Source organism: Leptodactylus fuscus, chromosome 2 (assembly GCF_031893055.1).
Source record: "Leptodactylus fuscus isolate aLepFus1 chromosome 2, aLepFus1.hap2, whole genome shotgun sequence".
NCBI classification, from domain to species: domain Eukaryota; kingdom Metazoa; phylum Chordata; class Amphibia; order Anura; family Leptodactylidae; genus Leptodactylus; species Leptodactylus fuscus.
In genome coordinates this window covers 229,992,740-230,016,976 of record NC_134266.1, presented here as the reverse complement: position 1 = coordinate 230,016,976, position 24,237 = coordinate 229,992,740, and the positions used below count along the sequence as shown (strand labels likewise).

At 42.8% G+C, this 24,237-nt stretch overlaps 1 protein-coding gene across 3 annotated transcripts in view; it reads left to right on the top strand.

The window, feature by feature from the left end:
- Positions 1–13,927: 13,927 nt before the first annotated feature.
- The window catches only part of SPRYD3 (SPRY domain containing 3), a 422,505-nt gene continuing 412,195 nt past the window's right edge, over positions 13,928–24,237 (top strand). For 2 of the 3 annotated variants that reach the window (XR_012715107.1, XM_075265833.1), the window contains exons 1-3: positions 13,928–13,983; positions 18,716–18,851; positions 22,787–22,862. Coding sequence is in view for 2 of the 3 variants with exons in the window: in XM_075265833.1 (XP_075121934.1) it covers positions 18,724–18,851; positions 22,787–22,862 (204 nt within the window). In the remaining variant the exon portion in view is untranslated. Of the gene's footprint in view, positions 14,070–18,715; positions 18,852–22,786; positions 22,863–24,237 lie in introns of all 3 variants that reach the window. The other variant, XM_075265834.1, reaches the window with a different exon arrangement.

Genomic DNA, 24,237 nt, shown 5'->3' with positions numbered 1-24,237 from the left:
CTGAGGGGTCCCTGGCCTCCCCTGCAATATACCAACATTCACAGAAAGAGTCAAGTGAGGGATAGTAGATGTTGAATCTTTAAATATGGCGGCCACTCTGATTACAGGTATTCATTTTCATGCCCATGTCAGGTTTTTCTGTCCGCTTGAAAAGTCGGACATCTTTAGGAACGGACAGTTAAGGACAGGCACGGAGTGTAAAACAACGCACCCAATCGCCATTTAAATGAATGAAAAACACGGTAGTGTGAACGCCCCCTAAGCTGGTCATTTACATTAGGTTTTAGATTGCTGAATTGGCAGATTTTAGACTTTCCACTGTTGGTTGGTTGTACATAAATTTACAACGGGTAGTCCCATACAGCCAACCATCAACTGAAGTTGGTCAGAGCCCAAATCTCACATGTTGATTTTTTTTTCTGACATTGACAACTCCATGTGTGTCTTTCTGTAGTGTGTCTTAAAACCATCAATAGAGAGACCTTGGAGCTTGTGCATAACCTTGAGGGGACTAGAACACTGCAATAATATAGAGTGAATTTCTCTAAAACTGCACATGAGATGCCAATAACATTGAAAATTCTGGAATCGGCCTGCCTGGCATTACCTTATGCTGCTTTCTCTGAAGGCGGTGACAGATGCCCTTTAAGAGCAGTGATTTTGTGGGCACATATTGAGTAAGACTGAAACAAAGGGTGTCGGTACATGGAGCTGCAGAACATGATGTGCATGTACTCAAAAAATGATTTTTTTTTTTTTTTGAGACTAGGTTTTCCCATTGTGATTGATGTCATCTTCAGTACACTGAGCCATCGGCAGACTTTGAGCAATGTCTGATTTCTTCTATGATATCTAATGTAGTTGCATAACCAGAATCCCCGAAGCCCTAAGTGCAGCCTGAAGCCTTGTGAGATCGCACACCGAATTTTGCAAACTTGCTATGCATAAGCTGTATGAAAAAAATATTATAATTAAAGCGGTTTATCAGGACTAAAATATTGATATTTGTCAGATCAATGGAGGTCCGACATGTGACACCCCCACTGATCAGCTATATGAAGAGGCCACAGCATTTGGACAAGTGCTGCGGCCTCCTCACCACATACTTAGGACAATGCTGAATTGGGTATTGCAGTTCACCCCCGTTCTCTTGAATTGGACTGAGCTGCAAACAGGCAATGTGACAGATAAAGATAAGTGACGCTCACAGGGGCTGATCTGTGGCGGTCCTGGTCAGATCTCTGCTGATCCCTGATTGATGAACCTAACCCTAGATTCATACAACTAGCTGTGAAACTTGGTCCGTGTGTTCGCTGGATTTACCGGCCTGAACATCAAAATGGGAGAGGCGCTCCTAGCATTATAGCCTAAAAGATTTGTATAGCAAATTGACATAACAAAAATTAAATACAAACTTACAAAAAAGATATACCTGTATATTACAGATATGTAAACAAAAATTTTAACAAATAAGTCTATATGTAAAACTGCCACCAGGGGGCACAATGCATTAAAGAGTCACCAGACAGACACAACTTACAGTACATGTGGAAGATCTGCTCAACAACATGACACTCTTTTGGTCTCATTAGATGAAGGCGGCCCTTTGGATGTGTTTGACATATGGACCAGCAGCTCTATCTGGGCATATACTAAACATATACTGCCAATGCAGAGTGAATATACCCGAATATTGTACCAATATGGAGGCACCATACGGCATGCAGTGTCTATGGCTCTATAATATGTGTTTTGACAAATAGGATCCTTAGGCCAGCTGACTGAAGGTTATTTTCCATCTAGGAAACTTGGTGTGTATATTAGCCGTATTTCCCAAATTGCACTCTGTCTGCAGATTGAGACTCACATTATCATAATTCTCTATGATGTTGCTGCCCTACTGCAGGACTACTATGGCTTGGTTCACATCTACATTCAATATTCCATTTGGGGAGTCCGATTGGGGACCCTCCACTCCCCTGAATGAAATACTGAACGCATTAAAAAGCGGTTAGCTAAGAAACCACATGGACCCCATATATTATAATGGGGTCCATGTGTTTTCCGCGCGGTGTCTGCATGACTCATGCGAAGATAAAAGTAGCAGCACTTTTCCCTCCGCATGATTCATGCGGACACCGTGAGGAAAACACACGGACCCCATTATAATATATGGGGTCTGTGTGGTTTCTTAGCTAACCGCTTTTTAATGCGTTCAGTATTTCAATCAGAGGGTCCCCAAACGGACTCCCCGAACGGAATACCGAACGCAGATGTGAACCAGGCCTATCCTGACTTAAAGCATTATAGATAACTATATGTTACAGTGAGTCTGGGTCTTCAGTGCAGTCTGGGATGTCAGCTGATATATATGTTGTAGGGAAATTATTAAACTAGGGATTTGATCAAATCCCGGAAGATGTTAAAATAACAACTCTGTTGGGTCATTTCCCTAAAGAAAGTCACTGATTTGATTAAATCCCTGAACTGTTTTAGTGAAATGATGAAATACAAGTCAGGGCTCGCACAGCTCTGTTTCGCTTGTTACCACTCCCCATTTACCCCACCGCTCCCCTCTAGAGTCCGTACCGGCCAGCGTGCCGCGCTTCTGACATGACACACATGAAAAAATGGGTTCAGATATAGAAAAAAAAAAACTCTCCTGAAATAACACAAGTCAGGACATAGGGTCCATTCCGCTAGTGGGAAAAAAAAGCTAGCGGAACCCATTGAAATCAAAGGGAGGCTGTATTTTTGGTGTGGAAAATTCCACACCATTTTCCTCCATGTGAATGGACCCTCACATAGCTCTATGCTTCACTCGTTACCACTCCTCCTCTACCTCACTGCTCCCCTCTGGCGTCCGTGACGGCCAGCGCGCCGTGCTTCTAACATGCCGCACACGAACAATGGATTCAGATATAGAAAAAAATAAATAAAACTCTGACCGAATTTGTATCTGAAGAACAGTTTAATGAAACTATCAGGACGTGTTCTGAACAAGCGGCAGATAAAACCTTTGTGGACTTGCGAAAGGAGAGAAGAAGCTTCACAGTCATTGAACAAATTAAAAATAGCCGCAACTACTTACGCTGGGTTCACACCAGCGTCCGGTCTCCGTTCTGATGTTTCTGTCTTCTGACTGTGTCCTGCCGTGAGCGTTTTGAGCTCTCCACGGCAAAACGTTTTTTTTTAACCGGACACAAAGTCCTGCATGTACGACTTTGTGTCCGGTTAAAAAAAATGATTTTGGCCGGACAATTTCAAAACCCATTAATTTGAATGGGTTTGAAAAATGCCTGCAGGTTTCCGTCTCCTGTCCAGTTTCGGGCAGGAAACGGAAACCTGAAAGCGGAGACCCCGGGCGCAGATGTGAACGAGCCCTTAGACTACAACGGACACATACACAGGACTATTATGGAAAGAAAAAATACGATGTTATGGAAGTAGGTACTAAAAAAATATCACCGTAAGTACCTATTTCTTTGGTTAATTAGTTTCAAATAAATAATTAGCGTTTCAATGACTATTGTTGTATTACCTGCTCTACATGTAATAATGCACGCTTTACTAAATAAATACTTTTCATTAGGGTTGAGCCATCGTGTTCGGAAAAAATCGGATTCTGATCAGTCTTAACCCCCTGCGCGCCGGCTGCCTCCATTCATTCTAATGGGAGACTAAAGCTACTTACCTCCAGAGATGGCTGGTCCGCTGCTCTTCGCTGCCGTCTTCTCCGCCTCACTGCCCCCTCCCTGCCAGGTTAGGAGACTGTGGGCAGGTTAGGAGAGTGTGGGCGGGTACAGAGCGGGGAGACGTGACGTGACATTGAAATCTAAAAAAAAGTTACAGGGATGGTGATTCAACCATGGTGATTCAATTTTTTTTTTTTTCTTCTTAAAAATTTCGAATTTTTGTACAGTTATTAAAACATGAAAAAAACTATATAAATTTGGCATCACCGTGATCTTACAGACCTGCAGAATAAAGCTAACATGGCATTTTTACTGCAGAGTGGAAGATGTAAAAAAAAAAAAAAAAAAAAAAGTACTTTTTTTTCTCAATTGCACCTCACTCTGATTTTTTTTTTCGCTTCCTGGTGTTGGGGGGGCTCAAGACCCCCCTGGGTTATGTTTGTCGTAGTTCTCATTGCAAAAAGAGGAAGTTACGAGCGCTCGGGTGACACACACAACAGACACAGCTGTCAGTTATTCAAGTGCCACACTTTATTGTTCAGCAGCACAGGTTTATAAAGGAAGCACAAATGCATACAGGTCACATGACCCGACATCTAAATATGGTCTCATGGATCCGGTAGCACGTAGCATATATTGTCACATACATATATATATATCTTCAACTGAACATCTGCCAACTTATGTGACAGTTAGCAGAACATCCTAGATAAGCACAAAATGTTACATATACCACGGCTTTGAGCATCAACGGTCACTTACACCACAACTTCCCGTATCTACAGTTTTTTAGAATGATAACAGACTATGTCTAACCACTGGCATGCAGCTATCTATAGATCAACAGAATGAGTCTAACTGCTAACGTGCAGTCTGAGACTTGTGGTTTTGCTGTCCAACTGACTTTGTCTCTTAATAAAAGAGCAAGTTTATTTTAACCCTTACAATTCCCCCATTTTTAGACATTATTCTCCTATCAGATGAGTACATTCACCTACAATGTAGATGCCACGCCCATTGGATTCCCCATCTGATATTCCTATAATGTCTACCATTTATGTCTAGCTTTATCAGAACATCGATTAAAACACATCAAAATTAACTTGAGAAAGCATGAAGCAAGTAATGTCCATCTCTTCATTCCTGCCGTGGTTCAGGAACCTTTTTACAATGGGAAGCGTGTATCCAGGTAGATTTTCCCTCCAATTTGACTGAAGTGACAGTTATCAGCAGCACTTGGAGGGACCGTCATATCTGGGTTCAAGAGACTTCCTGGTATGTCTTTTCACGACCACCCAATCACTGGGCTGCAAGCTATGTGTTCCTGGAAAATCAAAAGAGTCTGGAATAGAAGAAAACACCTGTTTATATGTTACTTTCAATCTTTGACACAGGCTCTGGACATAGCTGGCAGTGCTATCATAATTGAGTTGTAAATTCTGGGGAAAATACAACGCTAGTCTAGGCACACTTCCAAAAAGCACCTCAAATGGTGACAGACCCGTCTTTCTATTAGGATTGGTCCTCACCGAATATAATGCTAGAGACAGGCACTCTGGCCAGGGCCTTCCTGTCTCTGCCATGGCTTTCTGGATTTTTAACTTGAGTGTGCCATTCAACCTTTCCACTTAGCCTGAACTTTGGGATCGTAGGGTGTGTGGAAAGCTTGCTCAATCCCTAATACAGACATTATTTCCTTCATTATTTCACCTGTGAATTGTGTACCTCTATCAGATTCTATCACCTCAGGTATCCCCAATCTACACACAAGCTCAGACATCAATTTCTTGGCAGTTATCTGTGCGGTTGTCCGGCTCACAGGATAGGCCTTGGCCCAACCACACAAACCAATACGTACTCGTACATTCCAGACTTAGGCAACTGTATGTAATCTAGTTGTATTCTCTGAAATGGATACAGGGGTATTGGTGTGCATGCGGTGTTTTATCTACCTGTCCTGGATTGTGTAGAGCACATATGTGACATGCATTTACGTGATTACCTGCAACCCTTCCAAAACCTAGGGCAAACCATAGTTTACCCACTAGTGACTCCATGGCTTTTTGAGAGGCGTGCACCTTACTGTGGGCCAAACCAACCATTTGGGGATATGCTGCTGCGAGCAGACACAGTCTTTCCCCCATTTTCCACATTCCTTCACATTCTCTGGCACCAGTCACCTTAGAGTACAGACCCTTGGGGTCTGCTAGGTCAATGTCTCACCTGGTTGAGACCCTTCCATGGTAGTAGCACCGCTGCTCAATCAGCCTTTTCATTTCCAATACTCTCAGGGTCTCTTCCCCTTGTGTGAGCTCTGACTTTCACAATTGCCAACTGCTTAGGGAGCAATATGGCCTCCATCAACTGACTTACTAAGTTTCCATTCTTAATTGGCTTGCCCTGTGCCATCAGGAAGTTCCTGGACCTCCATATTGGACCATAACCATGTGCAATGCCATACGCATACCTGGAGTCAGTGTAAATGTTTGCTGTGCTATCCTTAGCTACTTTGCAGACTTCTATTATTCAGCCTCTTATGCTGACATGTGTGGTGGAAGGGCTTCTTGTACTATGGTGTCATGTATAGTGACTACAGCATACCCTGTAACAAATTTGCCTTTTTCTGTTAGGTACCTGGAACCATCCACAAACATCTCATAGTCAGGATTCTCCAATGGGGCATCAGTAACATGACTGAAGCCGCCTCTTCTGAGAGGGAGTTTAAAAATATCTCATCATCTACTCCCCCCTTTGAATCATGAACTCCTACTGGTAAAAGAGTTGCAGGATTCAAAAGTCAAACAACGCTGAAATGGGATGTTGGAGGAGGATTGTAGAGCAAATTCCATCTTGCTCTGTCTTGCCAAAGACAAATGATGTCTGTCTACCTGTGTGAGGATTGCATGGATGTCATGTGGTGTGTATACCACCAGGGGGTGATCTAGGACAATGTCGGAGCTTTTTTTTTTTACGCAGGGCCTGTACTAAGAGTACAACCCTTACATGAGGGCATTCCCCATGCGACAGCATCCAAATGTACACTATAATATGCCACAGGACGCTTCATATCTCAATGTTATTGTGTGAGAATTGCAGTAGCATGTCCCATCATCTCAGTGACATAGATTTGAAAGGGCTTCTGATACTGAGACAGTCATACAAAGGCTGCATGGTCAGAGATGCAGATCTGATCCACGGCCTACAGTATGACACCAAACCCAAAAAGGTACGTAACTGAGCATGGGAGGTTGGCACCTGCATTCCTCTTACCACTTTGGTCCGTTCATCTGAAAGATGTTTGGTACCTTGGCTCAGACAATGACCTAAAAACACCACCTTTTGCTTACAAAATTGCAGCTTGTCTTTACTGGACTTACAACCGTTATGGTAGAGGAAACACAGCAGGTTTATGGTAGCGGCTTCACATGTCTGTTTATCTGGGGCACAAAGAAGAAACATTATCAACATATTGCAACAATACAACAGCATCAGAGGCAGGGTCCCAGGCATTCATGATCAGTGTGAGACACCTTGTGAACTGATTTGGACTATTTTGCGCTCCTTGTGGCAGGACTGTCCACGTGTATTGTTTACCTCTGAAGGTGAAAGCAAACAGCTACTGGCAACACTACCGGGGTCTCTAGCAAAGTTACTTTGTTCAATTCTCTTGGGTCATGGACCATGCGGTAAGTATCTGGTTTGCCCTTTTAGCCCTTCTTTTTGACAGGGAACAGTGGTGTCTTGGCCACTGACATACATTCTTTTAACAATTCTACAATAGTTGTGGCTATAGCATTTTCTTGGGCGCGTGTCAATGGGTACCGTTTGATTCTAGGTGGCTTTGCTCCTGGTTTCAAGTTTACCATAACAGGAGAAACATCTAATTTGACTACATATCCCAGCAGACTTATTTATATAATCCCAAGTAAATTCAGTTCTCTACAACTTCTAAACACTCCAGAATTACAAACAATTCATTGAGGTAAGTAAAAGCTCAAAATATATCAGCAGAGAAGGCAGAAGCCTTAAATAAGGGATCAAATCTATCCCCTGATCACCATAACAAAAATTTGTACACAAAAAAAAACATTGCAGGGCAGATATGTGAGTGACTTCTGATTTACTTAGACAGCTATCTAGCACCTTGTAACAAACAATGCCCCAGAAACACCACTTTAGTTTTTCAGAACTGCAATTTCTCTTTACCTGCGTATACATGTTTAGGGGAGTTCTGTGCCCTTTGTGTTAAGATAGTTCACATGTATTACCTACCCCTATGGGGCCTAATCCCATATCAGAAGGATCATCCGAATAACAATGACCAATAACAATGTACATGTACAAGGTAAAACTTTTTCACACAATAAATACCGATTGTTAACATTCATAGATTTATAGTATAAACCCATAACCGATATTTATATTACTTAAATAAGTCTAAAGCCCATGTGATATATTTGATACACACAAGCACCAATAAACACTGAGTACATAGTACATATACATGTTATATCAAGTACATCTCATATTCACCAAAACACACATATATGCATTCAACATTGGAAAGAACTTTATGCCTCCCTTTTCATATCTACTTGTCACCACCCTTTGGGGTTATCAGCTCAATATCTTTATCTGCTCGCTGTGGAGACTGAAAATGTAACAATACAGACATGAACAAACAGAACATGTACACATGGCAGACACATGTAACTTGTACATATAACTCACACACATATGGGCCCATTCACTTCTCTGAACCTTCCATACAAACATGCAACATCACACTGGAGCTCCAGTCAAAACAAATGTCCATTAGATCAAAAAGAACTTGTCTGCACTAAAATCAAAATTTCTTATATATATTTTATACTGTGATATCACTTATTATCTCAGGATGGCCACATCTCATTCTTCTTTTCCTACAAATAATCACAGAGTTAGTTATAATCCCCGCACAGCTAAATATTGAGGAGAAAACAAAACATATAAGTAGATACCTTCATATTCTCACCAATTTGTATATTACCAGTAAAATAAACATAATAATGATGATCTCAAATTTATGTCATTAGTTCAATCTCACAGACATTACCATGAAGAGAAATCTCAAACTGGGACAACCTTTCCTGAATAAAGGACACTATAGACATTCTAGAAATTCCTTAATTATTATTGTCTTGACCCCTGATTAGGGACAGGCAGGGACTATCTTTTGTTATTATCACTTCGCTTAGGACACCAGCAATCTCTGGCCAAGTGTCCTTGTTTTCCACAATTAAAACACTTTCGAGTTTCCCTCTATCCCTGTATTTGTCCTGCATAATCTAATCTCTATTGGTCCCAAAATTTACTATCAAACAGTCCTGTCTTGGGAACCCCTGCTCTCTTTAAGAATTTTTTTTTTTTTTTTTTTAACTTGGGCGGCAACTTCTTCTCTCTCTCCCATCCCTATTAGTTCATATGGGGTGTACCCTATCTCAGAGGGTCCCTTCCCCATACTGGCTGGTAGCTAATCAGCCGTGAGCTTCCCACTCCTCTAGGGCAATTAAGACAATAGAGGGTCACTTTGACTTCTCTTAGTGGGAACTCCCAAACAGTCACTCTGTTATCCTTGAACTAATCTCTGATGTGCAAGTCTCTGGCTTAGTGTCCCTTTACTGAGACACCCCTGAATCTTTGCACTTTTACTAATCTCTAATGTGCAAGTCTATGGCTTAGTGTCCCTTTACTGAGACACCCCTGAATCTTTGCACTTTTACTTGCGCAGATTCTACTCAGTCCTTAGTGAAACAAGGACTTTTCAATCACTCAGTACTTCTACTCTAGGGATTAAAGATGGAGAATAACTTTCCCTTCTGTGCCGCCTTATACACTTTATAACATATAAATGGTGAACAGAATCAAACTTAAATAAACCGAAGAAAATGTACAAGGTCTCCCTATACAACTACAGCAAACATACCCTCTCGGTTCTTCCGCACTATATAATTGGCATCGATTCGATTATTAAGACATGCAAGAACTCACCTCACTTATCAACACACAGGATCCGGGACACGTAGGAACTCAGATTAATTATTTGGTAAGATAAAAGCTTACCTTTTACAGCGCTGTTTTATTCATCTGAGGTCCTCCGGGCCCGCCTCCAAATCGGTTGGTAAGTGGATCAGTACACTATCGGCTGCATATCAAACGATCATCGATACCCCACGTTTGGGCTGCCAGGTTCTGTTGGGGGGGCTCAAGACCCCCCTGGGTTATGTTTGTCGTAGTTCTCATTGCAAAAAGAGGAAGTTACGAGCGCTCGGGTGACACACACAACAGACACAGCTGTCAGTTATTCAAGTGCCACACTTTATTGTTCAGCAGCACAGGTTTATAAAGGAAGCACAAATGCATACAGGTCACATGACCCGACATCTAAATATGGTCTCATGGATCCGGTAGCACGTAGCATATATTGTCACATACATATATATATATCTTCAACTGAACATCTGCCAACTTATGTGACAGTTAGCAGAACATCCTAGATAAGCACAAAATGTTACATATACCACGGCTTTGAGCATCAACGGTCACTTACACCACAACTTCCCGTATCTACAGTTTTTTAGAATGATAACAGACTATGTCTAACCACTGGCATGCAGCTATCTATAGATCAACAGAATGAGTCTAACTGCTAACGTGCAGTCTGAGACTTGTGGTTTTGCTGTCCAACTGACTTTGTCTCTTAATAAAAGAGCAAGTTTATTTTAACCCTTACACTGGTATATTGTACAAAATAATAAATGGTACGATTTTGAAGTACAACTTGTTACGCAAAAACCAAGCTCTCATATGACTATGTAAAAAGAAAAATGAGAAGGTTATGCCTTTTAGAATGTAAGGAGTAAAAAAACGGAAACACAAAAATGAAAAATGTCTGCGTTAAATAAGGGTTAAGCAAAGGCCTCAAATTGCGGGAAAAAACTACATTTTTGTTCTTTTTTTTTTTTTCTTCTCCAAAGCCAAGATTAGATGTAAAGCAATTCCTTTATTCTACTATAAATACTTCTTCCTTCTGATAAATCTGCTCCTGGTTTAGCTCAATAACAGCAAAATCGACAACAAAAAATATCTTTTCTGCCATGTACATTATGACTAAAATAAGGCTATATAATATAATAAGCAAGAAATTTCCAGCACTCAAAATTGACTTCTAAAATGTGATGAGTTTATTGCATCCACAATCATAAGCATCCACCAGAATACGTTTCGGTACCATGGACCTTCATCGGTACATCGGATGTAGGGAGGTAAAGAGGAACAGAGTGGATGCCATGTGGAATGTTCTGAAAGATGAGGTGATGGACACCTCTTTACCTCCCTACATCCGATGTACTGATGAAGGTCCATAGGACCGAAACATATTTTGGTGGATGCTTATGATTGTGGATGCAATAAATGCATCACATTATGGAAGTCAATTTTGAGTGCCGGATATTTCTTGCTTTGGTGATACGGCTGTGAGAGGCCTTTTCTGAGCACCTGAACCGAGTGACGGTACATTACTGCTAACATAAGGGTATGTCCACATCTATGCAGAAGAAAACATCCTCCAAGTCCGACTTTCTCCTCCACCGGATTCAGTCTATAGTCAATGGGGTCGATCTCTGTGTGTAACTACTGCTTTAGCAGCCCGCCTTTCCATTATTCAGGTCCCCTGACAGCACTAGTGTAATACCTCAGATGACAATAATGTGGCAGCATTTCATTCTCCAGTTTGTGACCAGAGAATTTGTCCCAATGCAAATCCATCTTATATGACTATAGTGCTGGTAACTCAGGTGATCAGACTTGCTTTAGGACCCAGATTTGTAGCCACAAACATGCTCAAAAATGCCCTTTATTATGCTCCTGTAAGACTAAGTTCACATTTGCATTGGAGTCTCTGGGGCAAATGAGTACCTCAAATCTGATCTGCGCCTCCCCTGCCACATTATGTGTTTGTAGGCGAGGTGTTCACACCTTGGCCCTACAGAAAACTGGCATGAGTTCCAATGGATATCTACCCCAATTCATAATAGGTATAGATTTCCATTCCAGCAAACATGTGTAAGGGAATTGCAATAGGTGCAATTCCCCAGTAGCTGCTGGAAACCCTGGGAAAGGGGCACAAGAGACAGTGAGCCCTGGTCTGAAACCCCCCACTGTCCCTTCCTGCTTGCCTGGTCCTATCCTATGTAATAGGCGACAACTGGACGACAAATCCTTCCTAAATACGTGACACACAAAACGCGGACAAGACAACAACAAGGGAGGTCAGCTAGCCAGGGGTCGGTAACAGTCGAGCAATGCTGTGACAAAGAGTAGCTAATAGGGAAAGCCAAAGGTCAAGAATCAGGATACAAGAATAAACAGCGAGAGAAAAGCCAGCACGCACAAGGCAATAGCAAGCACCAATGTGAATGAGAGCCAAGAATAAATAGGGAGGAAGATCCCCCCCTGGAGTTGGTAGGTGGATAGGCTGTCACAGGGCAAGGCTAAATTTAACTATTAGAGGAGCAGAGGGAAACGAAGGTGAAGGCAGACGGGTGTGGTGGAAAATCAATTACAGAGATTGCACAGTGTGAACACTACTCAACGAAACACACTAAGCAAAGAATCAAACTGGATACGCCTTCTGCGCCGCAGCGTGAGAGCGGAGGTGGTGCAGAGACCAGAACAGGCAGAGCCATTACAACATGGTAGACAGAATTATGAAGAAGCCTCAACCTGTTCATAAATAGTTCAGTCTCTGTGCCAGTCAGACTGTTAAGACTGGCGTACAATATGCCAGTCTCAATAAAGTTGCCCGTCAGTTTGGAGACTGTCACAGTATCTAACTAAAATTGGTGGATAAAAAAGTCCTGCAAGCCTGACTTTTTCATCCAGTGATTTCAGTTAAAAAGAACAAATATCCGATGGACCTCATAGGCCCGGTTCACATCTGTATTCGGTTTCCATTCAGGGAGTTTGCTTGGGGACCACCTGAACGGAAACCTATACGCATAAAAAAGTGGTTACCTAAGGAAACCCGCGGACCCCATAGACTATAATGTGGTTCATGTGATTTCCACTCGGAAGGGAGCCCGGTGTTGCGGTGGCCACGGGGCAATAGGGGGGAGGAGGGCCGGGGCTGCGCTGCAGGTGTGTCGCGCACCAGGGGAAGGGGGCCGCGGACGAAGTCCCGGGTATTGCTAGTAGTCAATCAGGCTCCATTATTTTAGTGATCTTGATCAGCTGCATTATAGGAATCTGTTCACACCTGCACTGGAGGCTTTGTTAGGAGCCTCAGTTGTAGATTACACGGCAGACACAATGACCAACTATAGGATGGAAACCCTCACTGGTCGCATTGTCGTCATCAGCATCTATCAGGTACTGATACGCCAAGTTCACACTAGCTTAGGTTGTCCGTTGTTCTTGTCCATCGGTGGACCAGAACACAGAACAGGTGCAGTGCTAAAATAGTGGTCACATATGGATGAAAAAGTCCCGCACAGCTTTATCACCGCCGATTTCAGGAGGACACGGTGACACAAATGTGAATGTGGCCTTAGTCTTGTGTTACGTCTTCGATAACTATGGTCTGTGTATTCAGTCCTTTTCTATGAGGCCCTGTCATTGTCACACCCCAATTTTTTCATATTTCTAGTCTGTTATCTGAATGAATATCCAGGTAAATCTTTGAAAGACAATGAGGAAAAAATCCTGCAAAGGCTGAAGTGTGACTGATGACACATGGCTACTCAGGTCTGTCAACATTTCAGCAGGAGTGACACCACGTCACCGCAGCCCTGACTCACTCACTACATCCTACAACCCTAACACACACGTAATACCCATGTACTCGGCTCAAGCCCACATCACCATGCTAAAGTACAACCTCTCCCTAACAAGTGGAAAATATTTCCCTGACTCTGTGAAAATGTCTCCGGTGCACAGCACCTTCACATGCCTGGATCTTCATTTTCCTGTAGCTCAAGAGTAATACTAAAGTTATAGCACAGCGCAGGCAAAATGGCTCCAGTAGCGTAGACAATAAATACAACGTTGGTTTTCCCTCTAGAACACACAAAGGAAAAGTTATCCTATTTCTTTATTCCCGCCTTTTGAGACAATACCGAGCTTCTCATTGGCTGAGCCGTGTGTCGTTCTTAATAGACGGCGCTGATTGGCAGGATGTGAAGCGAACGGTGATTGATTGGCTGCCCTGGCGAGAGTGGGGAGAAGTGACTGATGGTATCCATGGCGGAAGGTAAGAGAGCCGTGATCTGGGCATATGCTGTGGGGAACGTGTGGGTGTAGAGCTGGTGACGGAGCATCATGGAGGAGATGGAGCTGGTAAGGAATTCTAGCGAGTGTCAGTGTATGGATGGGCTGGCGGAGAGGAGCTGACAAGTAGAGGAAGGTGCCGGTGTGTGCGCTGCCTGTGATACTAGTTCTATCGGTGACATGCCTGTAGCAGGCTCCTGTGTGCGAGCCGGGCGGGTGCCAGGTGATGGAGGGCACAGCTATCATATTGGGATACAAGTCTTACTGTGCCCATATACATCATGGTGGTTATATATATCTATATGTATATACCGTGATTTATATATATACATAATGGAGGTTATATAGCATATGAGCCGGGAGCTAGATATACATCATGGAGGTTACATAGCGCATGTACAGTGACACATATATCCTGCACTATACATCATATATACGCACAGTGATCTCCATCATGGTGGCTATATACCATATGTACAGCGATGAAGAGCTTCTATACCAGATCACACATGTAACAAGGGGAGTGTCCTAACAAGGCTCATTAATCCTAATCAAGGTAAAATACTCAATTAATTGTTTGGATTTGGGTCATAATCCCAACCCTACTATGTAATATATAATATATATATATATATATATATATATATATATATATATATATATATATATACACACACAGTTATACATTATGATAGTTATATACTGTGTATACAGGTATATAATATTATGGTGGTTATAAACTATAGGTACAGTTATATACTATAGGTACAGTGTTATATTGTGGTATACTGTAGGTACAGTGTTATATTGTGATGGTTATATACCGTAGGTATGGTTACACATTGTGGTGGTTATATACCGTGTGTATATTGTGGAAAATTGCTCTAGTTATATACTGTAAATACAGTTGTGTACGTTGTGCTGGTTATATACCGTACATACAGTTGTATATATTGTGGTGGTTATACACTGTGTGTACAGTTGTTTACATTGTGCTGGTTATATACTGTGTACACATTGTGCTGGTTATATACTGTGTACACATTGTCCTGGTTATATACTGTGTACACATTGTCCTGGTTATATACTGTGTACACATTGTCCTGGTTATATACTGTGTACACATTGTCCTGGTTATATACTGTGTACACATTGTGCTGGTTATATACTGTTTACATTGTGCTGGTTATATACTGTGTACACATTGTCCTGGTTATATACTGTGTACACATTGTCCTGGTTATATACTGTGTACACATTGTGCTGGTTATATACTGTGTACACAGTTGTATAACATGTTTACTAGGGTTGGGCAATTGATCACAAAATAACCAAAACTGAAAGCTGATTTATTCTGTGACTTGTCCTGTGGATTATTCTTCATCCATATCCCCCTCTCTGTCACCTATATACTGTCCGATCAGGATTGCTGATATGTGAAGAACTGAAACCAAATTTTATTGACAATCTGCATAAATGTGAGAAGGGGAAAGTGCTATATTAGTTTATTAATTGATGTAAATGACTTTGTACACCGATCAGATTTCTCTTGAGCAATGACATTGCAGATATGTGCGTGCCCCTTACTGACCACATGTAGATTTACATATAATTTATAGAGCCGCCGACTGATTCTAACTGTATGTAAATTGCTAAAACCATATAGTGAAGATCTCGTATGGCAGAGGATCTGCCCTGATCACACGTCCTCATCCCATAACTAGTGATGGCGGCCAGGGTTATCAGTATTATTATTTCCTATGTAGTGATTAGAGCCGAGCAGTGCTGCTGTACACCTTTCTCACATCTCCCATGGAGAAGGATGGGAGCTACCGAAACAGCGTCACACATCTGCGCTACACTGTTACCCTTCACAGACATCCTCTATTGGGGAGAGTCAGGAGGACCCCCATACACATTAGATCACAGGTGCCATGAGACTTGTTCCTAAGGGGGTGGCTTGAGCAAGTGGTTCATGCGCAGAACTACACTCCTGTCTTTTCCCAAGCCATGGCCTGTAAATCTTCCTCGGTGTTCCCTGGCACCCCCACAGTTTTGGGGGCTTTAGTTTACCCTGTGCTCTGAACTGGACAGTTATTGTACTTACAGAGCAGGGATGTGGCGCGTGGGACCTCCTTTGGCACTCGGGGCTGGGTGCGTCCTCTGTTTACCTGGGAGGAAGATAGAAGATGCCCACAGGCCGAGTGCCAAAGGAAGTCCTACGTGCCACGTCTCTGCTCTGTAAGTACAATATAACAGTGCTAATATTACTGTAATAGTGCCCCCCACAGGTAGTAGTATTACTTATATGTGAGTGTAATGGGCACTATTACAGTAACAGTGCCCCCTGCAGGTTTTGGCAGGCAATACTTATGGGGGGGGGGGCTATTACGGTTGCCTTCAACGGGCTATAAATGTAACTCCGTCTAACTGACTTACACACATTTATACTGCCTCAGTATTACGGCCACTTGAAGACCTCCACAAAGCTGATGTGGCCCTCGGCGAAAGTATGTTTGACCCCCCTCTATTAGATAGTCGTGTGTCTGCAGGACTATGATAATGGAGCCTTAGAGCAGCCATCCTTCATAGGCCAAGCGCTGCTCCTCTTCCCAAACCGGTGATGTCACTGTCACCACTCGCATGGTTTTGCTGCAGCTCAGTCCCTTTCAGTTGACTGTATTGCAATACAAAGTACAGCCAAAATACAAGGTATGGCGCTGTGCTTGGCATGTAAAGATGGCAGTGCTTGTCCAAATGATGCAGTGTCTTCAAGCAACTGATTTATCGGGCTAGAAGTTGGAGCCCCACTTATATAAGGTCCAGTTATTATCTAATGATAAAAGCAGTCCCAGGAACATGTATAAACCATACCAGATCGGGACACGCATACTAATACTGGCATGGAGTGTGGTACAGGATGTATAGCAGATCTTTACGTGGCCCTCCTGCTTTTTAGGCGTTCCCATTTCTCAGTAAGTCTAGTATTACACAGTCTCTAGTGAAGTCAGTGGCCCCCATCAATATACATGTTTGTAAAGGGGGATATTTTTGGGAATTTGGCCTACCGTGTTTCTCCGAAAATAAGACCAGGTCTTGTATTTTTCTTTTTCTCCAAAAAAAGGGCTAGGGCTTATTTTCAGGTAAGTCATGAATAACATTCACAAAGCTGATCCCTTTTTATTTCAATTTTTATCAGAGGTGAAACAGCAAAAAAACACCAGTTTGACATTTAAAATCCCCCCCCCCCCCACAGTGTTTACCATACAGGAAAATATATTTAGAATTTTGTAGACTAGATGTTTTTGGACACAGGGATACCTAATGTATGTGTTTCACAGGCATATTCTTCCCACAATCCCCCATAGTGGAGCGAAATTGGCTTTATAAGACTCCCCACACCTACATGGTGGTCTCTCCCTAAGGAGTGACAATATCCCTTTAATATGTGTTTCACAGTAATTTTTTAGCTTTATATGAATTCTAGTTAAACTTGGGGGGACTTGAGCTTTTTTTTTTTTTTACTGTTTATAAACCCACCCCCCAGGGAACTTGAACCTGCAATCGCCCCGTAGACTGCAGTACAACTGTCTTTGGGAGATGCTCTACATAAACCAGCCTGAATAGTAATATTCCTATGACAGACCTGTGAACGTTCATAAGGTTACTGGCTGTCAAAGGAACAGGATGGCTCCTGCAATGAGAAAAGTATGGGGACCAGAGGGAATCGGCCCCGGGGACAGTTTTGTTGGTTTGTTGTGGGAAGAGGGGTCACGGACCGGGGCTTTTGTAATACTTCAGGATGTGTGTGTGGGGGGGTCACACTCAACAATGCCTGCGATCAGACTAGACTCCGATCGCAGGCATTATTCTCTGGGTCTCCACTGTACGTTACAGCGGAGACCAGGTATGGTAGCTATGGTGTCTATCTTTAAGGACCTGGCATCTGCCTTAATCACACGGAAGATGTCGGGAAGGGGTTAAACTAGCTAGGGCTTATATTTCAAGCCTACTCCAGAACACTTGGAAAAACTAGCTAGGGCTTATTTTTGGAGAGACGCAGTAGTTGTGGGGTCTCCAGAGCAGGGTAACCTTCTGTTAAGACAGTACATGTTACAGTAGGTTCACACTAGTGTTTAGGTTTCTGTTCTTCAGTTCTGCTTGGGGACCCAATAAATGGAAACCCTATTTGTTTAAAAAGCGATTACCTGCTTAAATCTAGGCTATAATAGGGTCTGCCTGAAATCGGTGGAGAGAAAAGTCCTTCTTGCAGGACTTACTGTAAGTGTAATGGGGGACGGGGTCTCTGAACACGAGTGTGAACCAGCCCTTAGTAGGGTAGTCCTACTTTAGTATTAACTGGGTGTTCAGCATACAGATGGTGTTCAGTTGAGAATACATGTATTATGGGTAGGGAGAAGGGAATACCCCGCCGCCAGATCTTTCTGGTGATGGCTTATCTCCTTTAAAAACCAAGGATCAAACCTGTTGAAATTCAGCTTGCCTGATCATTTTTTATCTTACCAGCTGTCCAATGGGCTCCAGCTGAACATCTAATCCACAGTAGATGGTTGTCCCGTCCTGACCATATGTACTGGTTCATTGTATGCAAGTTTTGGAGCAGATTTCGATTGCCTTAGACTCTCAAGTATTCGCACTTTTACAATTTCCACCTTGACGCTGCATTAAACACTATATTATTCAACCTTTTCCAGGCTAAGACATGGACGACCTGAACCTTCACTACCGATTCCTCAACTGGAGACGCCGAATCCGGGAGATCCGTGAGGTGCGAGCGGTGCGTTACCAGGAGAGGGCCAAGCACATTGTAGTAGATGGGGATACTCTAAGGTAGGGAAGAGCCCTCAGTACTTGAGGGTGATATGAATTCTTTATTATATGTAATGGTTGAGCTAATATTATGTATGTTATTTATAGGGACGTTCTATACAGATGGCAGGTGTGGACAGAGACTATTATGTTATTGTTGGTTGTAGTTTCCTTTTTTCTACCAAATATACTTTGTATCTCACTCTCTGCTACCCAAATGAATGGAGTCTTTTGATCACTGTTATCATTTCAGCTGAGCAGAGGTTGTGTGATGTTCTTCAGTACTATGTGGAAGTCCAGATGATCCCTACTATAGCGCCCCTTCCTATAGTCCTGTGTATATTGTTGTTGTTATGGTGAGTCGTGTGCAGTGACTAATAGAGTTGTAGTGAGGAGGTATACGGTATATACTGCTGACTCACTGCAGATCTGTCTATGTGACTGCTCCTGAGTCATGGGTATGGCATTTATTGGAGCGTCATTGGTTGTTTGTGTGACATGTGCAGGGTACGATGCAGGTGCTTATATGCAGAAATGGAAAGTTGGTCGAAATTGGTGATTGTGTCAGAATTGACTGCACATCCAATGTGTGTAGAGGTGTCTGACGTTCCCCTGATGGGTGTAAGGAGGCAAAAGGGTTGGATTACAGCATGGTAATTCTTTGTATTTGCAGGAGATATTTCTTTTTACCAAAAAAAATAAAAAAAAATAAAAAAAAAAAAATATATATATATATATATATATATATATATATATATATATATATATATATATATATATATATATATATATATAGTGCTGGAGGAACGGTATATCTCGCCCGGATTTCTAATTTATATGTGGTCCAGTGCAGGTCTGGAGTAGGCCGCAGCCTAGGTCTGGGTACTGGGCCATAATAGGCTGCAGAGCCTGCACTTCTGGGCAGATCCAGGGAGTGAGAGGAGACGCCTGGGTCTGTCCTGAGACACGGAGAGTCTGGTGAGACTGTATTGAGCTATTGTGCCCTTTTTGTTTACTTGTGTGGTTGTTAGTAAGCCACCCGTACAGTTAGTACTTATTGTTTAGTTAGGGGGTGTTCACACTTGCGCCCGGTGTCTGCCCTGTGCTATTCCGCTGGGTTTCTGTCCTCAACCCTGAGAAACTGAACATGGGACGGCTTCCCGGCAGTCGGATTTCAAACCTATTCATTTGAATGGGTTTATAAGGGCTAGTTCACATGGGGACAATGAGGCAGATTTCGCCTCCAAATCTGCCTCCATATAATGGTGGTCTATGGAGACCGCTAGCTTGTTTTTTTTCTGCTAGAAGCGACATGACCTTTCTTCAGGCGGATTCCCCCTGAGGAAAGCAATAGAAGTAAATGGGAGGTGAAAACTGCCTATCGTTTTTTGCAAAAAAAACCCCCCTAGCTTTTTTGCAAAAAACAGCAACTAAAAACGCCTAGTTTTTTTATTTGTTTGTTTTTTACAGTCCATTCATCTTAGGGGAGGGGAAAACCGCCTGGCAAAAACTTCTCCAGAAAAAGCGCCAAAAAACGCCTCAAGGTCAAGCAGTTTTATTCAGGACCAAAATAAGCCAGGAGGTTTTTACATATGAACTGGCCCTAAAGGTGACCGCCGGTCTCTGCTTGCGGCCTCTCCATGGGGAAACCTTTTTTTTTTTCACACAGTCCTGTGTGTCCAGCCAAAAACAAAAACTGTTTCCCCGCGGAGAAGCCGCAGGCGGACACTGGCGGTCACCTTTAAAAAATCCATTTAGGTGAATGCGTTTTAAAGCTGACCACCAGAAGTGTGAATGCCCCCTTAATGCTCAGAGGTGGAGGGCTTTGTTTGACATTCTTTTGCCTAGTTAAGGCTGTATTTTATTTTGCTCATTTTGTGCCTGTAGTCAAGGTTTATTTATTTTGCTGGGGTTTTTTTTGTTTGTTGTTTGCTAGCCCTGGCCTTTGTCCACTTCTGACCTTCTGAATTGTGACACCTGCCTTTGTGATGCAAAGCTGCAAGTGTTACAATATTGAGTGACCTACTTGATGTCTAATTGACTTCAAGGGTTTCTGACATCATTCAGGAGGCTTGAAAAGTCAGACTTTTATTGATGTTCTTTGTGGGTCGGAAGGGGTACTACAGTTTTTTTTTTTGCCGGACGCTGCAGCGTGTAGACTCTTACAGGTCTTACCTGCTGTACTAGGAATTGTGGGTAAGGAATATGCAAATAAATTCTCCTTAATGTGAAATGTATAATTTGCTCTAGCACCGCCATTTAGAAGTTAGCTCCCTATAGATCAATGCCTGTATTGGGCTGCATGACTGAGGCACTGTCTTCCTAATTACATCATGGAAGTCAGATTTGCATATTCTTCCCATGTTCCTTTGTACAGTGGAGCGCAAATGGCTTAAATGGTGGTCTCTCTCTAATGAGTGACGATATCCCCTCAACCCCATCTAGAAGCCTCTCACGTCTGCCAAGTCAGTCTTCTCTGCGCCAGGCTGAAGAGATCCAATCAGATCGAAACAGCTATCCTCGGCTGAGAGACTGTACTTGGTAAAATCCCACATCATTGCAGCAAAGGCCTCTGGGAAGGTCGGGCATGATGTTAAAGGGAGCGCCCTCTATTGGGCTGCATGACTGAGGCCCTGTCTTCCTAATTACATCATGGAAGACAGATTTGCATATTCTTCCCATGCTTCTCTAAGGAGCCTAGCTTAATCAGAACCTCTCCTCCAAAAGGAAGATATATCCATCCACAGACAGCTATTTTAGGATTATTGCCCCATATGGGGTAGATACTTTCATTATAAGTCGATCTCTTCTCAACCTAGTCAGAATCCTAGTGTTGTACCCAGTATAGACTAGTGTACCATCCTCTGCTGTTATATACTTGCTCTCCTCCCCCTCCTCGGTTTCACTTACTTGACCTTTCCCCTGTTTTCTCCAGTGTTTGTTCTCTGCCAGTCCTTTCACTGGAGATCTAGTAAATTCATGTACAATCCTAACAATGCTGTACAGAGCTGTCCGACATGTCTGATATATTCTGGTCATCCCTGGTCCTCTCAAGACGTACTTCTCTGCTCTCTTCTCTTTTTTTCCATCTTCATCTCTAAGAGTTTCCCCCATATTCTAACGCTCACTACCCCTATCACATCAGACTATCCCCCCTCCATCCAAATTCTCCCAAGTAACCTAATATCCTGACACATGAGCTGTTCTGACCCGGTCTGTTATGTTGGTACTTGCTTGATGTTGTCTCGTGTGAAAAATGAAGGGAAGTTGCAGGGAGTGGGCCACTCAGTATCAACCTGGAATCTTGGCCGGGACTGTCGGGCCGATCACTCAGCTCCTAACGTGTCATATAATTAATAGGGATTTCCTACAAGACTTCCTCTGTTCTGGGGTCACGGTCACAAGCCATCGTGTACGGGTCAGCTCATGTTCCAGGGCGAGCAAAATCATTTGTAAGAAATAACAGATCACGCAAAACTCATGTCCGTAATAATGTAAGGCGCTGGACAGCCGGGCTGCACAATTCTAAATTTGTAGGGGGTTGTCTGAAAGCTTAAAAAAAATAAATTAATTAAAAATCATACAGGAAATTATATAAAATAAAGGTTCTGTAGCTGATTGTTCCCATGTATGCAACACCCTTTATTTTTTATCTATACACCTGAGGGATATGGTGCAGCAGCTGGTCCTATGTAGGTGACTAGAGCTAGTGGCGGCCATTATAGTCTCATCCGGCTGCCATTATACCCTGAGTGACATACCAGCTATACCTCTCCATGTACACTACCTATATCCATGCACCAGGCATGCTCTGAATGAGCTGAAATTTACATTTTTTTCCTAGAAATGGAATTTATAGTGAATATTAAAATTTAAATTGTCATGAGCGCAGTGTTTCTAGCATTGGTTGGATTGATGAACGGCTAATTCATAATTTTTCTTCTTTTTCTCACCAGTTACCACGGGAACTCAGGGGAAGTCGGCTGCTACGTTGCTCCACGACCACTAAGTAAAGACAATAACTACTTTGAGGTGGGTCGGGTTATCTGAGAAGCCGCACCATTAAGCGATGTTTACTATGCGGTTATGCGGCCATTGTTGGCTGTAAATAGTTAATGCTGCCTTGAGTGAAGTCTGTTCTCCCGGGGCTGTAAATCTTTTGTCTATTCTTCAGAGGTTATCTGTGTTCTGTTCTGATAATATAAGAAGCCAACATCTAACTCCCGTTCTCCCTCCTCTCCATCTATTGTAGTATACAGTAGTATACGTTGTACGTAGACTCTGTGCAGACAGTCTAAGCCTTGCATCAGAGGTATACATTGGTAAGATGTCCTGTGTCCTGTACCTCTGATGGCAGACTGATGTAACCAGTCATACAGTGTCATACTCCTTGTGAGACCAGCGCTCTATAGAAGTGAATGGGGCTGCTGAGGCTGTAATCCACCATAGAAGTGAATGGAGTGCTGGTCACGCAAATGGATTGATGTTCCATTCACATCGAAGCCTTAGGGGGGCTTTCAGTCCCCCATTCTCCTAATCACTGTGAGGTCTGACCATTTGGCCCCCAGCAATCGGGCACTTATTTACTATCATGTAGATAAGGCGTAAGTGTCCATAATTGGACAACCCCTTTAAGTACACAGCATGGTATGCACTTATATATGGTGGCTGTCTATAGGATGGTCATTCTACAGTTTAAAAAAAATCACATTGACACTTGACATCATGATGGAGACACTGTGTGTCAGGTGAATGGAGCCTTATGAATACAGGAGCTTTCCTTAGCATATGCACGAGTGTAGCGCTGTAATGCAGCCTAAGCAGATCCGTATATTGCTAGTATTCTACTACACACACATCGTCATCATTTTTAGGAGCAGTTTATGATATTGAGGCAACGTTTCAAAACTGGTGCAGCCAGTGAGCCGTCCCATGTAGTGTGTGGCAGAGCTGGTTATTTGTGTCGCCTCACAGTGGCTTTACTTATCCTGCACTCACATAACCACAGTCTGACCTGTTTTTTTTCTAGCATTTATTGCTGTGTAAACAGGAGGTCTCTCTCTGCTGCCTGCAGATACTATGGAGAACCACCATGTGACCTCACTTTCATCACCCCCTGATATTTTAATTACCTGTTATATCATTAAAAATCAAACCAAGCATAAACAAGGGTAGGAGTGTTGCTTTAAGATAATCTGAGGCTAGCATAGGGACCTGAGATATTACAGAAAAACCCAGAGCCAAAGTGGTCACTACTAGACCTGGTAAGACCCTAACAAAAGAGGCAGGAAACAACACATACCTACTAGTAGCATAGGAGGCCACTCTATAGGGGACGGTTATGAAGACTAGCATTTTTGGTGGCATTCTTCATGAGCCCTGAACTGGACGGTGCCTGACGGGAAAT